The 18,057-nt window shown below is 37.5% G+C and overlaps 1 protein-coding gene across 1 annotated transcript; it reads left to right on the top strand.

Annotated features, from left to right (window-relative positions):
• Positions 1-1,272: 1,272 nt before the first annotated feature.
• On the top strand, positions 1,273-16,404 carry LOC306876783 (OX-2 membrane glycoprotein-like). Its single transcript, XM_079428185.1, has 9 exons — positions 1,273-1,381; positions 4,087-4,199; positions 4,306-4,381; positions 4,458-4,778; positions 9,182-9,511; positions 11,862-12,146; positions 14,345-14,446; positions 15,066-15,126; positions 15,281-16,404. The coding sequence occupies exons 3-8, from the start codon at positions 4,312-4,314 to the stop codon at positions 15,122-15,124; spliced, it is 1,167 nt and encodes a 388-aa protein (XP_079284311.1). The 5' UTR covers positions 1,273-1,381; positions 4,087-4,199; positions 4,306-4,311; the 3' UTR covers positions 15,125-15,126; positions 15,281-16,404.
• The last annotated feature ends 1,653 nt before the right edge of the window (positions 16,405-18,057 follow it).

Here is an 18,057-nt window from a genome sequence, read left to right as displayed (position 1 = left end):
TATTTGGTAAAACATGTATGTGTTGAAACGGCTAATAATAAAATGTGACATTCTGTAGTTTTGTCTCATATTCATCTTTTAATCATATTTGAAAATGTCTTGACTCCACAGCCAACACAGCAATTTTGTCTTCCCTGTTCCAATACTTACTAAGCTGAAACTGCATGTACTCTGATTTTACTGTAAATGTTTAAAGCAAATTGCTTTGTCAGAGTGGGGAACATTTTAAAACACCCCCTTTGTCACAAATTTAATTTTTGTTAAAAATCGAATAACATGAAAACTCGTTTTTCATACTTGGTTTATAATTTATGTCATTGTCACTAAAACTATGACAACTTTTCTGAACATATTTAACTTTAGTTTCACTGAAAAAAAAGTCACAATCCTTAAGGGGCACGTTTCCCCCCACTCTACCCTATTGGCTAATTAATAAGCTGTGTACTTAATTTGATCTTTTCTATCACTGTTTCACTGTTTAATTTAAATACATTAAGGCACTTTAAGTGTTTTTCACATTAAACGTTTTAATGTCCCACTGTTGATTGGAATATTACGGCGGGTGGTTTATATGGACTGCAGAGGGCCACAACTTACATTTTATTCACATATCTTTTATTCTTTTGAGAGGTGATCTAAATATTTGTGATTTGGAAACAGACAGAAAATTAATTGATATGTGCTGCAGTCCTATGGATGTATTTCTCCTGGTCTTCGAGCCAGTCACGTGATTGAAAACTATAAATCGACTTTAGCGTTCATGTGCGTTGAAGTCGTGACAAACTTTCCTACATGGATATGTTTATTTATTTTAAATTTTTTTCAAAGACCAAGTAGCCTATTATGAGTAAAATTGTGAGTCCCATTTTGAACAGTAGAGGTCAGACTGAGAACATTCCTGTGTTGTGAGTTTCTTTACAGAAATCCTTCTTGAGGTTATATTTATGTATTTGGCTGACAGACAAGTTTGTAATTTAATACATGAATATGGTAGTTTAGGCCAAGCTAAAATGTGAAATGCAGCACTAAAATATAAGATTGTACACTATAAAACAGGAGGTCTCTTTTCCATATTTAATTATAATATAATATTATATACAGATAATTATTTACAGATAGTTTGAATTTTTATAAATTTTTATTTCTTGAATTTTTATTCATGTTTGGGCATTGTTGCAATTTGAGTAAGACTCAGAACTGTGTGTGTGTGTGTGTGAGTTCAGTGAGTTCTGAGATGGAGCCACCACATGCTTGACTCGGCATATCCAGTGTGTTAGTGATGGGTGGAGAAAGGGCCGTTTGCAGTCCAGTTGTTTCAGTGTGTTGAAGAGTGTGTTGTGCATGTACAGCTGCGGGCAGAGGGCATCAACACCACATGGAGGTATGTCAAAATATAATATTAATTACTTATGCTTGTAACACATCTTAGATTACTTTCATTTTAAACTTTAGACTCATTTTGTATCTCATTTGCTGCTGTCAGATGAACTGATAATTCTACTCTTTGAGTACTAATAAATAGACAGTTTATTAATGATCGGTTTATCAAGGTCTAATATTTACAATCTTTAGATTTTATTTCAATATGTAAATTATATTTAGCATATGCTATAACAGAAAAATATTATGTTATACAGAAACATTATATTTTAAATAAATCCCTATTAAATGTTATTTAGCTGTTTTCAGCAAAATATTTATTACCTATATTTATAAATTCCTTAAAACAAATAAATCAAATTTAAAGTAAATATATATTAGTTTAAATTAACTTAATATCATCATCGTTGTGGTGTAGTTATGATTAAACTGCTCAAACATAAATTAATGATGTTCTCTGAAATATGTAATTATTCACTGTTGATGTTAAATCTAACACAAATATTCTTTTATTTTGGGAAAATAGTGAAGTCATCAAAACTATGAAATAACACAAATGGAGAAGATTTATATTGCATTTAGCTTGATACTGGACACTTGTTGACTGCTTTTCTTTCACTATCCAATCCAGATTCAAATTAAAAATGTAGTTTGGTAAAGAAATTCATATACAAGCACAATTTATAATTCTTTACAAACTCATTTTAAGCATTTCTGTGTGTGAGTCTGTGTATATACAGGTGCATCTCCAGAAAATTAAAATATGGTGAAAAAGTTCATTTTTTCTTGTAACTTATTTCAAAAAGTGAAACTTTCATATATTTTAAATTCATTACATGTAAAGTAAACACTTCAAAAGTTTTTGGTTTGTTTGTTTTAATTTTGATGATTAGAGCTTACAGCTCATGAAAGTCAAAAATCAGTATCTCAAAATATTAGAATATTTACATTTGAGTTTCAATAAATGACCATCCCTACAGGATAAGTGAAGTGATATACTGCCAAGTATGGTGACCCATACTCGGAATTCGTGCTCTGCATTTAACCCATCCAACGTGCACACACACAGCAGTGAACACACACACCGTGAACACACACCCGGAGCAGTGGGCAGCCATTTATGCTGCAGCGCCCGGGGAGCAGTTGGGGGTTCGGTGCCTTGCTCAAGGGCACCTCAGTCGTGGTATTGAGGGTGGAGAGAGCGCTGGACATTCACTCCCCCAACCTACAATCCCTGCCGGCCCGAGACTCAAACCCGCAACCTTCGGATTACGAGTCCAACTCTCTAACCATTAGGCCACGACTTCCCTGTATAAATTCTGGGTATCTCTTGTTCTTTGAAACCACAATAATGGGGAACACTGTTGACTTGCCAGTGATCCAGAAGATGAACATTGACTCCCTCCACAAAGAGGGTAAGACACAGAGGGTCATTACTGAAAGGTGTGGCTGTTTACAGAGTGCTGTATCAAAGCATATTAAATGTAAAGTTGACTGGAAGGAAGAATTTGGGTAGGAAAAGGTGCACAAGCAACAGGGATGACCGCAAGCTTGAGAATACTGTCAAGCAAAGCTGATTCAAACACTTGTGAGAGCTTCTCAAGGAGTGGACTGAAGCTGGAGTCAGTGCATCAAGAGTCACCACGCTCAGACGTCTTCAGGAAAAGGGCTACCAAGCCACTTCTGAAACAGAAACATTGTCAGAAGCATCTTACCTGGGCTGTGGAGAAAAATAACTGGACTGTTGCTCAGTGGTCCAAAGTCCTCTTTTCAGATAAAGTAAATGTTTCTTTTCATTTGGAAATCAAGGTCTGGAGTCTGGAGGAAGACTGGAGAGGCACATAATCCAAGCTGCTTGAAGTCCAGTTTGAAGTTTCCACAGTCAGTGATGATTTGGGGTGCCGTGACATCTGCTGGTGTTGGTCCATTGTGTTTTATCAAGTCCAAAGTCAATGCAGCCATCTACCAGGAGATTTTGGAGCTCTTTATGCTTTCATCTGCTGACAAGCTTTATGGAGATGCTGATTTCCTTTTCCAGGAGGACTTTAGCACCTGCCCACAGTGACAAAACCACTTCCAAGTGGTTTGCTGACCATGATATTACTGTGCTTGATTGGCCTGACCTGAACCCCATATGGAATCTATGGGATATTTTCAAGAGAAAGGTGAGAAACAGTCAATCCAACAATCCAGATGAGCTGAAGACTCAATAGTGCCTCATCAGTGCCACATGCTGATCGCTTCCATGCCATTCCTCACTGATGCTGGAATTTGTGCTAAAGGAGCCCTGACCAAGTATTGAGTGCATAAATTAACATACTTTAAAGAATTTGAACTTTTCTGTTTTGCAAATCCTTTTTTTATTGAAATAATAAAAAAAATGTATTAGGAAATATTCTAATATTATGAGATACTGAGTTTTGACTTTCATGAGCTGTAAGCTCTAATCATTCAAATTAGAAAAAAAATTTTTTTTGAAGTGTTTTACTTTACATGTAATGAATCTAAAATATATGAAAGTTTCACTTTTTGAAATAAGTTACAAGAAAAATTTAACTTTTTCCCCATATGCTAATTATCTGAGATGCTCCTGTATATATATATATATATATATATATATATATATATATATATATATATATATATATATATGTGTGTGTGTGTGTGTGTGTATAATGTATTTGTGTCTCTAATATGTAAACACAGATGGCAGCCCTTCAGTAAGATGTTGGAAATATCCCTAACTGAGAGAAAACTTTGTCTTCATTTTCAACCCACAAGACTGAGCTGGACCGTTAAATGCCCTCTCAATATAAAGGGTACAAACTTCTTAACGATAGATAATGCTGTGGACTTTTTTTTTTACAGCTTTATCTTATCATTTGGTGCAATAGTTACTGAAATGCTGTATTTCCTTTCCAATAGGCTAAAATGTTTGTGGTCTCCTTGCCAACATGTCTACAGATCTGTGTGTCTTTGGTAATGGTGTCCAGACTACAAGGTGTGTGATTGTATTAATCTCTTGTTCTGTGTGTAAGTGGTGTGCTTCTGTTGGTTTCAGTATTGCTGTGTCTCAGGCAGGGTTTCAGCTCCGATACATGTGGAGGCCCCGGTTGAGCAGCCCTTCACTCTGAGCTGTACACTTGTCAAGGGCAGAGGAGAATCGGTTCATCAGATCCGCTGGCTGGATGTGCAGAACCAGACGTTAATCACTTACCAGCCTGGTGAAAAAGACAGTGTGAGCGGACAGCAGCATGTGGAGCTAGCTTCTTCACCACGAGATGCCAGTGCCATCACCATCAAACGGGTCAGCTACAGAGATGAGGGCTGCTACACTTGCATCTTTGATCTTTATCCCAAAGGCTCAAGGGAAGGACAAACTTGCCTTACTGTCACAGGTGAGTCTTGGACTAGATGTATTTAGAGGATGCATCTACATGACTTCCATTTGACAGTGAGCATCCATGCTTTCCAGCAACACTGGGAATTTTTAATTGCTTATATCACGTTTTTCTTCCATGCTGTCCTTCTGTGCATTAATGGCGGTTTTTTGCAGTTTTTTGCAGTTTAGGTAGGTAGGTTGTGACAAGTCCTCACGAGTCATTGAATCAGTCACACGACTGATTCCTTAAAAATGCTGATTCACTCAAGAATGAATCAATATTCTTGTTTCAGTTTAAAGGGATAGTTCACCCCAAAATGAAAGTTCTGTCATTAATTACTCACCCTCACGTCGTTCCAAACCCGTTAGACCTTCGTTCATTTTCAGAACACAAAGTAAGATATTTTGGATGAAATCCGATAGCTTTCTGACCCTGCATAGAGAGCAACGGAACTACCACGTTCAAGGCCCAGAAATGTAGTAAGGACATTGTTAAAATAGTCCATGACATCAGTGGTTCAACTGTAATATTATGAAGCAACAAGAATACTTTTTTGTGTGCGTAGAAAACAAAACTAATGACTTTATTCAACAATTTCTTCCCTTGTGGGGTCATTCTCCGCTGCTATTCAAGAGAGTACAATGACGGTGCTCTTTGGGCAATCATTATAAAATTAACTGTTTTTCCACTGATTCACTGATTCATTTAGGGACAAAACAACACTACAGTGTAGTGATGGGAAGATCAGATACTGCATTTTTGAATCTTGTTCAACAGCATTTCATTCGTCTTCATTAATGTCACAGTTTATTTGAGCCGAGTTAAATTAAAATAATGTGTTTCAATTTCCATATTCGAACACGTTCACATTTGTAACAAATTATATTCTGACTTAGAGAATCTTTACATTGCACCCAAGTTAAACTATGAGAATAAGAAATGAATAGTTCTGCTCCCAAATTCCTGGTCTTTCATTCCTTTGTCACATGACACTACAGCAAAATTAAGGAATCATTCATGAACTTTGGAGATGTGCAATGCAAAAGGTTCTTCTGTGGCTATTTTCTTTTGCTGAGTAGAAACAGACAAAATAAATGGCAATATTGCATCTAAAAAATATAGGTTAGTCAGTGTTACTTACATGTTCATTAAACAGTTGCAGTGTTGCTCTTTATTGATTGAAGATCAGAGACAGGTATCGCTGCAGCCTATACAGGACATAGCAATGGGTTGTACAGAAGGTCCATACCTAAACCTACCCATAAACTTGAGGGTCTTCACCTATTGTGGCATAAACTTCTCCCACTTGGAGGTCTCAGGGCTGCAGTGATATATACTTGGGGAATATTAGCACACAGGAGACGCAGGAGGATATTCAGCAGCTGCACTCTAGCTTATGTGATATTGCTTATTTCTAAATGAACGTCTCTGTTACGTACGTAACCCTCGTTCCCTGATGGAGGGAACGGAGACGTTATGTCCTGACGACATTAGGGGATTCACTTGGGAGCCCCAATCACCTCTGATATTAAGAGAAAGCAGCAATGAATATTTGCTAGTGGATTTTGCATACCTGAGCCACTCCCTGTACATACGGGTATAAATAGGCAACAGGTGCATCCACTCATCAGGTTTTCTGCTGAGGAGCCGAGAACATGTCCCTGGCACCCAGCGATGGTTCAAGATTGTGGCATGGGGACATAATGTCTCCGTTGCTTCCATCAGGGAATGAGGGTTACGTACATAACCGAGACGTTCCCTATCTGTCCTTCACTACAAGTTATGTCGTGACGACTTTAGGGGTCCATGGAAAGCACCACAACCTGAACCCCGTCACAACCTTAGCCATGCAAAGATCGCAACCTTCCCATCGCCCCAGCACAAATTCGCTGACCTTGGTACCCGCAGGGACCAGAGGTGAGTACATCACTGCTGGAGATAACCAAGCCGCTGTTCCTTTCCCCACGGAAATCGGAAGGGATTTCGACCTTCAATGAAAAGATTGCTTCCAGTCTTTCCTATTTGTTTGTTACAGCTTGACAGTAACGACAGGGAAGCAAGCCTTCCAGAGAAGGTCACTACGGAGGCCACATTCTGCACAAAGGGAGGTAACATGTGGAGACACTGATATGGACTGACCCAGGCCTGGGGCAGTACTACATACGGAATGGGACTCTGAGTCAGGAGGGAGGAGAGCTGCCAGCAGAGTCAGACAGAATGTTCTGTCAAAGGGAATACACGGGTTTACCAAGAGGGAAACCTTACCGTGGAAGAATGCACACATGGGATTACCCGTAGGGAATCAAGCCATATGGACACCTAGCCCAGTACAGGGGCTGACCTGAGACCCGGGCAAGCTAACACTAATACTGGGCCTGGCGTCAGACTGCCCCGCCCAATCTGACCGCTGAGGTTTCTGGAGGAACTCCACCAGGGTTCACATCGCCGGGTGAGGGGGAGTGGCGCAGCAAGCGTGACACCGGCCAGCACTTCCCGCCATTTACCTGTTACCCAACACACGGGAGACGTGGAGACTGTAAAGCCTTGCGAAGGTAAAACCTTGCCGTGTGCCAACGCATAGGAGGAGGCAACACTGCCCTCAGAGCTTCTAAAACTCCGGGTGCGGTCCACGTATATGCACAGCGCTCTTACGGGACACAGCAATGCCAAGGCTGGAGCTGCCTCCTCCGAGGGCAGTGCTTGCAGGTTCACCACCTGATTGCGGAAGGGCCTGGTGGGAACCTTGGGCACGTATCCAGGCCGGGATCTCAGGACAACGTGAGAGTAGGCCGGCCGAACACAAGGCACTCTTCGCTCACCGAAAATGCTTGGAGGTCCCCGACCCTCTCGATGGAAGAGAGCCTGAAGGGGAGGACCCTGTACTGCCATGCCTGAGGAACTATCGAGACATGAAAGTAAGCGTCCTTCAGGTTGATCACTGCAAAACAATCCCGGGCTGGATGCAGGGCCTGATTCAAGACTCGCAGATCCAGGATTGGTCGAAGGCCACTGCCTTTCTTGGGCAAGATGAAGTAGGGGCTGTAAAAGCCCTGCCTCATCTCGGCTGGAGGGACCGGCTCGATTGCATCCTTTGCCACGAGGCCAGCAATCTCCACGCGCAAGACAGGCGCGTGAGGAGGCACTGCGTCCCCGAATCGCACTCTCTTGGCTGCTGAGAAGATGGGTCGCAGGCGAGAGTGAGGAGGCACCGCTGACTGCACCGTAATGCCAACCGGGAACAAAATAAAGAGGTGGAAAGGCTTTGTGGAGATCAGCACTCTTCTCATCCACTTGGCTCCAAAGCAAAAATCTATTGAGTGGATGCACCTGTCGCCCATTTATACCCGTATGCATGGGGAGTGGCTCAGGTATGTAAAATCCACTAGCCAATATTCATTGGCGTTTTCTCTTAATATCAGAGGTGATTGGGTCTCCCAAGTAAATCCCCTAATGTCGTCACAACATAACTCGTAGTGAATGACAGACAGGGAACCTGCATTACTTACTTTAATGTATTCTTAATTTTTTTTAGATATGATTTGAAACACTGATAATAACTGATAACACTGATAATAGCTCACATATCATCAGGTTCTGTTCTTTGTGTCTTATAAAATAAGGCTGTGGGAACAATAAAACACATCAGCAATGTTGTGGTTTTGGATGCTGCGTACTTGCGTTGTGGATTCTGGAAGAGAATGTTAATGTAGATAAGAAACAGCTGCTTGATCCAGCTGGTCTCAACATCTCATGGTTTCTGTGCACCTGCCAGTCATTTCTAGGAATGATGCAGTGGAGACTACTGTCCTACCCTCTCTTTAATACATCATTCTTCATGAGGGGATTGTATTCTGAATTCTCCTTAGGCTGCTATTGTTATGTATTGACAGTGAAAATACTCAATCTATCTCATCCTGGTTTCACTGAGACCTCTTTTTAACTTCATTCCCAAAGCCTGTTTCTCCTTTTGTTAAATGCAGATAATAAAATAGTTTGTATAGTGACATACACCCTTAAAAATGAGGATTCTTTATTAGTTTCTATTGTTCCATGAAGAATATTTAACATCCATGGAATCTTTCAATTGGACAAAAGGTTCTTTATAATGGAAAAAAGTTCTTCGGATTATAAAAATGTTCTTCACACTAGGAAAAAATGGTTACTTTAAAATCTGTTCACTGAAAGGTTCTTTGGGAAACCCAAGTGGTTCTTCTATGGCATTGCTGCAAAAACCCCTTTTCAAAGAGCGCATATAGTATGCTATTAAGTAACAAATTATGTATATATAGTTTAAAAAACACTATACTGTATATAATGTCTTTATAATTATGTATATTTAACAGATTACATTATAATTATGTATTTAAGTTGCATGTGTTATCATGCTACTGTAGTGACTTATTTTCATTGTTTTACAGCATCAGTGATCTCAGAGGGCAATAAGACTGCAGTGGGTGGTAAACAAGCCTCTCTGGCCTGTCGGTACGGTCTGCCGGAGAAGGTCAAGCAGGTGCTATGGAAGAAGATTGTAAATAAAGCAGAATCCCGTGATGTTGCATCTCTTGCAAAACAGAGTGACCCAGTAATTGAAGATGAGTTTGTGGACCGTGCGAGCCTGAGCCCTTCCCTGTCTGACACACAGCTCACGTTATGGCCGGTCCGAGCTGAAGATGAGGCTTGCTACACCTGTGAGTTCCACACGTATCCAGACGGCACTAAAAGCGCCATAAGCTGCCTCACTATATTTGGTAAGTCCCTCAAGGCTTTAGTCCACAGTTGCAGTGAAATCTTGACAAGCTGGATGATGTTGATATTTGTCAAGTTGGCTGATGATGATATTCAGGGCCAATATTGGATATACTTGATGCTTGTTCTGTTTATTGTTAGGATGATGTAAAGTTTAAAAAGTTGCATTTTTTGGTTGGTCTGCTTTAGTGGTCAGTGGCTTGTCGAATGATTGAAACCAACCAACCAACCAACCAACCAAAAAAAATTATAATAATAAGGTAACGTTTACTGTTTATATATAAAACAAGAATTCCTGCACAACACTGAAGCTTTAATGGTATGACAGTTTTATGATAACAATGTTAAACGACCAACAGTTGCCTGATATCCAGTGACGCAACTACTCAACTTCTTTGCCAAATTTCATTGTTTTGAATTAAAAATAAATGATGAATCAAATCAATTTATTTCAATAGTCCACTTTAGACATTAAGTAACTTTGCGATTACATGTCAACTAGCAGTCATTAGAGTATTAGTAGACTGTCTGCTTAATATCTGCTAACACTTTATTTTGATGGCCCTCCAACAGACATTTAACAGACTATAAGTAAGTTTGCAAATATATGTAAACTTATTCTACCAACTTTAACACTAAACCTGACTTAACAGTCTACTGATACTCTAATGAGATTTAGTTGACATGTAGTTGCAAAGTTACTTAAAGTTAGTAGAATGTCAGTTCCGCATTGTACTTAGCCTACTATGTACTTATTATAGTGATTACAATAACTGGGTAATAGCTAATAACCCTGAACCTACCCCTAAACCTAACCTTAAACCATGTAGTTACCTTGCACTTTCTTACAGAGTATGTACATATAAGTGCACATAATATAAAATAAAGTGCATTTAGAATGTTTAAAGTGGACTATCAAAATAAAGTGTTACCCTGAATCATTTATGACAAGAAACATTTTACCAGTTTGTGTTATGAGAAAGAGAGAATGTGTCCATTTTTTTAATAAAAATAGAAAATATTACAATATGATTACAAAATAATATTATCTTGTTCTTTCAGGGTACTTATTTATTTAATTATTACTTTAAATCCATTTAAATACATTTAATTTGTTCTTGTTAATTTGTACTTTTTAAATTGTTCAAATAAAAGGACCATTAAAACCCATCCCAGAAAACAGTCCCCACTCTAATGATCAAGATGGACCTTGCTGATATTTTTATATAGTGACTGCTGATTTTTAGACTGAAACATAAATCTAGTACAGTGTATGCAGCTGGTAGTTCTGTAGCACAGAGTGGTAGAGAGGGAAGGACAAGGCAGACAGAGAGAGAGTGATATGAAAGAAACTGATTGTAGGAGGGTGAGACTGTGATTTATTCAGACTGTGGCAAGAGTGAATGACTGTGTCACTGTTCCATTAACACAGTGCTTCTCTCTATGTGCTGCTCTCGTTCTCCTGCCTTGTCTCTCTCAGATTGATGTTCACTTCGTGCCTCTGTGTTCTGTACTGTTCCATTTGTTCAAACTAGGATCCAATTCATACATATTTGCCCAGCCTCAAGTTGTTCCAAACCTGTATCACTGTATTTTTAATGTTTTGTTCTTACAAGGAAGTCACTGGGGTCCAAAACAACATTTATTAGGTCAGCATTTTGTTTAATCATATTCGCTCATCTGTTATTCATAGCAATCTTGAATTGTTCTGTGGGGGTCATGGTTTTGTAAGAATGTGAAATGCTTGTCTTCTGTTGGAGTGCCAAGTGTATAGCTCTTTTTGGGCCAGTGCTGTGGTTTGAATGGGCATCTCTGTAGCTTTGAACTACTGACGAAAATATGTGGGCTGCAAACACTCAGAGATGGCATGCAGATCTGTTGATTTACAAAGCCAACTCTTGCTTTTCATCCAACACAAGTGGATATCATTCTGTAGAGTCAATACATGATTATGTGTTGGGATCAGGAGGCCAAGTTTGGCTGGTTAGCATGGCTCCAGTCAATGGCCCTTGCTGGGAAATGCTGTCAGGGTCATGTTTTTAACATAAGGGGCTGAGGGCGACAATTTTTGAAGGAAGAGGGAGGGGAGTTATAATTTGTATCTAAAGGAATTACTTAATAATTAAAGGATTTAAATGGATTTAATGGAATAAAGTAATGAAAAAAGAAGAGGACTGTAAGAAGTAATAAAGAGGCAATTTGTCCATTTCTAATTATTGTCTATGGTAGTTATGACCTTGCCACTCTGGTCAAATCATCTGCCTCCACTGATGGACATTCACATGTAGCTGTGTTTTCTGACTAAATAAAATGTTCCACACCCAAACAACCTATATACTGTATCATTTACAGTCCTGCCCAAACCTCAAGTAAGCTACAAGACCACGTCTCCGGGAGTGATCGAGGCTAACTGTACTGCCGTGGCCCGGCCACAGGCTGAAATAGTGTGGAACGTGGAGGGGAATAACCGAACCATTGGTCCACCTGTGACCACCTCCATCCAGCAGAGTGACGGGACGACTCTGGTCATCAGCACCTTGACCATCCAGGCTGGACTCCTGAAGGATGTCTCTGTCAAATGTCTTGTTCATCATAAAGGACTGGAGACTGCCATTGCTGTTTCCATGAACACTAAAAGTAAGTGTGAACTATTTTATTATGCACTTTGATTATAAAATAATGCAACTTTTTCCTTGATTGGTTTGAGGTAAATGGGTTCATTGTGCATTGTGAAAACCTACTTTAGCTTAAAAAAACCATACAGTGAAACCAATGGCTTGTTCTAAAATATGGCAATACAAGTTTAAACAGTGTTGGGGTAACACGTTACAAGTAACGCAGATTATGTAATCAGACTTTTTCCAAGTAACTAGTTACAATGAAATATCAGTTACTTTTCAAATAAGTAACGCCAGTTATCCATTTCTTCACTGACACCTCTCCTGTCCCCATGTTGAGAGAAATGTGTAGTGAAGTGCAGAGGTACTTCCTTCAGCCTGAGGCTTATTCATTTTACTTTTGCTGTGAATGGACCTTTAAAGTTGTAAAATATAATTTTTGTCTATTTTGTTATTAAAAAACAAATAAGCCAAGCCCATGTGATAAAAAGTAACGCTAAAGCAATGTAATGCATAACTTTCTATAAAGAGTAACTAATTAAATTAAGTGGCGTAACACAAAATTTGAATGCATTACTTTTAGAAGTAACTTTCCCCAAAACTATTCCTTCAAGTTTAAACTTTATTATTATTCTGACACCAGAATGAGAAATGCTAAAGCTCAATTATAGAGAGAGTCTTAAAGGCAGCAAGAAACATGTTTAATCTGAATTATCAGAGAGATTGATTTTATTTAAATGGATTTCATTGGTTGTGTTTCAGGAAGCCCTTTACTAACATTACAAGTGGACCAGAGGGAGAGAATTGTAATGATTTAACAAAATGTATGAAATGTGATCTTCTTGTCCTAGGTGTGATATTATTTTTTTCATATAATAATTATCATTGAGATTACAGTTACAGTGAAATATGAAATTTGGATAAATCCCGGCACCGTCTCTATCTCATACTTCTCTCATTGCATGTCTAATTCTTTCATGTAATTTCAGTGTTATGTATGAACTGTGGTTTACAGCGTGACATGCAGTGCTGCTCTGGTATGTCAGGTTTTTGGGCTCATCATTCAGTGTTTTTCCTGGCCCTCGCTCTATGTTCATCTCTACATTCTCTAACAGAATGCAGACTGACGCTCAGGAAAACTAATCTTTAAAGCCAGATATAGTTTTTGTAAAGGATGGAAAGAGAGCAGAGATTGTGATCACAAAGGGCTGTGCGGCCTGATAAAGGCCTGTAGCATGCAGCATTATTATACAGTATAGCAGTGTTTAAATGCATTCCTTGGTTTTTGTTTGTCTCTGTATGTAATGTAAAGTTACTTGCACAAATGTTCCCTGTTTAATTTGTCCTTATCTCTATTTGAATCTAGAGAAATTGTTGTCATAGCAGTAACAGTGTTTCTTCAACTATGGGCCGCTTTGGCCCAGTGGAATTTTAGAAAATAAACCCAGTTGGAGGGTGAACTTTTCACACTCTCTTTATTTGTCCAGTGGACAAGCATGAATCACTGGAGAGTCATTTTCCACCATCTCAAAATCCTCAGTGTTTTTTGAATAAACTTGCAGACTTTGTAGCACGCACACAAATAGTAGAGAATATTTTGATACTTTTACAATTTGACAAAATTGATTGGGACTGATGCACAATACAGTGTATTTTCCTGTTTAGAATTCTTTTAATAGACAATTTTATTTATTATTATTTAATTTTTTTACAATGTAGAGCTTTTTTTTTTTTTTTTACAAAATGTCTTCTTCATATTCACATATTTTAAGATAGGTTGAGTTTGGGACCAGGGTTATTATAGTTACCTAAAACTAAATCTAAAACCATAAAAAAATAATAATAAAAAAAAAAAACATTACTTAAATCAAAATAAATTTAAATGAAATAAAGTAAAATTCCCATTTCTCATTTTAACTAAGTTTAACTTGACTAAAATAACTAAACTGAAATAAAAATGAATAAAAATTCTATGGTGTTCAAAAAATGTCAATAAAAATATGATGTAAGCAAATATGACTCAATTATATATATGACCCCAATACCTTCATATAACCTGAAAAAAAAAGTTATAAAAATCATAACATCAACAGTGCCCAAAGTTGAAGAAGCATCCAATGATCAAATATTCAGAAGGCATTCCAAAGTTGAAAAAGTAACAAATAATGCCCTAAAACAAGTGTTCAAATCTATGGTTTTCTCTGTTTCTCTCACCAGTTGGCACTGCGCTCGCTATCCTGATCTCTGTGACTACCGTAGCGTTTCTTCTAGTCCTCTGCCTGTGTTTCTGTTTGTGGAAATGTGTCCTGCGCAAGGATGGTGAGTTTTTAGAAAGCAATCCAAAAAAATGACAAGAACAGCTGAGCAAAATGTTACATCAAAATCATACAAACTAATATACAAATATTTAAAGGGAGGCACATTTCTGTCATCATCAAGCTAACCCATTTAAAGTTTGACATCTTGTCAGGCAGCTGTCATGACACATTCACATTTAATTTTCCAACTTGTGCTCTAAAAAGTAGGTACAGTTTTGAAAGTATAATATTTAACAACCTTGGTCTCAGACTGTGAGAATAGCTTCAAGGAAATAAGCAACGTCACTGTTCTTAAGTGGCCTATTAAAAAAAAATATTTAGCGGTGTCATAAAATGGTCAAATTGACCCTGACATAAACTCATGAGAGTCTAGAGGTTGTGATATCTTTTCTATGACTTTCATAATGCACTGCAACAAAATGATCTCTTTCATGTTGTCATTTTAAAACAAAACTGTTTATTTACTGTTTTCCTTTGGAAGAAAATAAGTTATTTTTATTTTTTTTCTTAAAGCCACTCAGTACATCATTACAGAAAAAGTGTCATTGTATCATATGAGTGCATGATCTGAATCAGAATCATGATTATGTTGGTGTTGTTCATATGTTCAACATGAGCAGAGCCTGAAGAGCATCAGGTATCAAGAAGAGGCCGAGCAGAGAGAGAGACCAACAGTTAAATGTAGGCGTCTAAGCCTCTTCCTGTGACCTATTTCTGCTGAACTGTGATGACCTGTACTTCCTTCAACACTTATTCATCTTATTCTGAAATGAGTAATCATTCACGTTTTTATTTAATGTTCCAGTTACATCTGTGCTCGGTCTTGTTTCCACAGAGTAAATCATTTTGATTGAGGCAGATGACAAGCTTCAGTTCTCTTTACAATACGGAAATGCTGAAGATGAAAATCTCCTGTCATAGTGTTCCCTGCTTTTCCAGAAACCAGTGACACGTGTCCACATGAGGAAAGACGCTACATTTGGAAGAATTTGCATTTGCATTTTATCTGGATTCAGAGGGGAGATTAAACTTAGTATTTGTATGTTTTAATACCCATGAAGCCCTAAATGTAAAAGGACAACAAAACTTCATAACTTCTTGAATTCTATGAAAAACACAACAACAACAACTGAAAGAAAGTGTAGGAAAACTTCATTATTTAACAATCATTGTGAATAATTCAAATCTATTGAAGAAAATAAAAAAACATTCTATCATATGTTTTTGGATTTCCGTCACTTATTATGATCAGACATTCCTTTATAGTTTATAATCTTGCTTTTGTCCCTTAATTTTTAAGGTGGATGTCCAGCAAGGTAGACTGAGTTGTTTTTCACTCTAGATTTTGGATACTAGGAAATCATCAAATATCTTTTAGCTCATTCTTTTTTAATGTTTAATGATTAGGCAGACTGAACTAGAGGTATAGAGACTATAGAACAATTCAGTTTAAGTTCTTCTGTCCCAGAGCAATGGTGGGAAAAGAGGTCGTGACCAGACTATATCAGTGGAAATGCATTATCTGCAGTCTGGTGTGGAATTAAATGGCTGTGGATCATTACTGGGAAATCATGTTGCTTTGATCTTTGTGTTAATGCACATGTGCAATCCGGTGTAATGATAACAACTGATAAAAAGTCAAAGTTTTTTTTTTTTGTTTTTTGTCCAACGCATGTTAAATGATTCGTCATATTCCTGAGGATGTGAGAGCATAGGCCACACTTGAGTGAATTAGTTCTTTCTATTCAGTAAAGTATGAAATAAAGTTGTTTTCCTAGTGTAATATATGGATGCTGTATTTATTGTGTGCTTCAAGCTGGAAATTGTAAATTATATTGACTTGTATACATAGTGCATTTCTGTACCAATAAGCAAAGGTGTCCATGCTTTGAATTTATTGAATCTATTATGATCTATTATATCAAATTATGTTTAATTAAATGACATGGTATGGGCTGTACAACGTGTGCTTTGTCATGCAGAAGTTTATTCCAGTGGTTTAGTGCTGCTTTTGAATTGTTAAGGGCAAAAATGAATAGATGTCACAGTATAAGTTTTTTAAATATATATATATATATATATATATATATATATAAAGAGCATTTCATCACATTTGATGTGATGCAAATTTTCTGCCAAATACACGATAGTAAAATATTAAGTCCAGTACTTGCAGTTCTTTTAATTTATGGAATATTCAGTTTTCCACATTCTTGATGGATACTGATAGGGAAACTTATTTTTCTTTTGTCCTTGCTTCACATAAAAATCTCTGAATGCTTAAGTGTAAATATGACGTCAGTTTAATGAACACATTATCCGGTTCCTCAGTGCTTCATACATTCTGACAATAACATTGACAAGAACATTTTTGTATCTGTGTTCCAGGAAAAATGTGCGATCTTGCCAAATCGAACTCATTTTGCAGTGAAGAATTCCAGATTAATAGATCTAAACCCGTTGTCCTGACAGACGGCTGATACAAAGCTTTGTTCAGTTGTGAAAACAGTCAGTAGTTTGTTCGTGAGATAACAGGGAGGCTAAGAAGATTGCGTGTGGCTGTGTGACTAAAAGCCCATATTCTGTTTAGCTTCATTTGACACTTATTTGATATGCATTTGTTTTTGCCTTGTGACTCTGTCGGCTTCCTCCAGTCTGACAAACGGCAGGTTTAGGGTCAAAATACACGACAAAACTTTTAAAACCTGAACAGATTTTTAAAAGCTATGCATCATACACTTACCAGCATTTATAAAGCGTTTCAGAGAGAAACTGGGCAAGACTAAACAATTGAGACTTCTGAACTCACACAGAAACGTATGCTTCATTGCTAGGAAATGGATGACAAATGAAAATAGTGTTTACATCAAACATCAAACTGGATATAATCATAATCTGAAGCTAAAAATTATGGTCTGTGCTCATATTATAGGCCTACTACACAATTTTCTGCTAAATCCAACTCGGTCAGACTGGAAATTTGGGCAAAAGTTGTGTAGTGTATTCCAGCTTCTAGTTTTTGACTTTCATATCTAAACCATGACCAGATCAATTTAGAAAAATTTGATAAGGCTGGCTGTTACTAAGTATTTTTTATTAATGTAAGTCTTAATGTGCATAAGATACATTTAATCAGATCTAATCTGTGAGTACTTTTTGAGCAACGACATTCAAAGTCTTAATAAAATATTGGCTATAGCTTTGCAATCAATACAAAAGGATTTGGTGATACAATTGTAACCATATAAGTACATTCACACAGAGTAAGCCACTTACCTATACGTTCCCCTATAAGGCTTATCTTATAAAGTCCTCAGAAACATGGACAAAAAATAAACATAACTGCATTTATATTTAAATTCTAGTCAAGTGGTTATTCTTGGTAGACAAGATCAGTATTTAGATGCATGGCTCCATCTCCATCTCTCGGTCAAAGGCTTGAGGGTTTTAAGGGATCTTCCACCATGGTCAGTATAATGAGGTACAGATTTCAATTATATTCACATTTATCATAATTTGTATGTATTATTAACAACTACTCGTATTTATTCTAAGTAGGATGTTATCTGTAAAAGTTCAAAAGCTGCTTTCATATAATACAATATATTGTTC

This window comes from Barbus barbus, assembly GCF_936440315.1.
Source record: "Barbus barbus genome assembly, chromosome: 11".
NCBI classification, from domain to species: Eukaryota; Metazoa; Chordata; class Actinopteri; order Cypriniformes; family Cyprinidae; genus Barbus; species Barbus barbus.
Note: the sequence above shows the minus strand (reverse complement) of the source record. Positions and strands in the feature narration are given on the sequence as shown.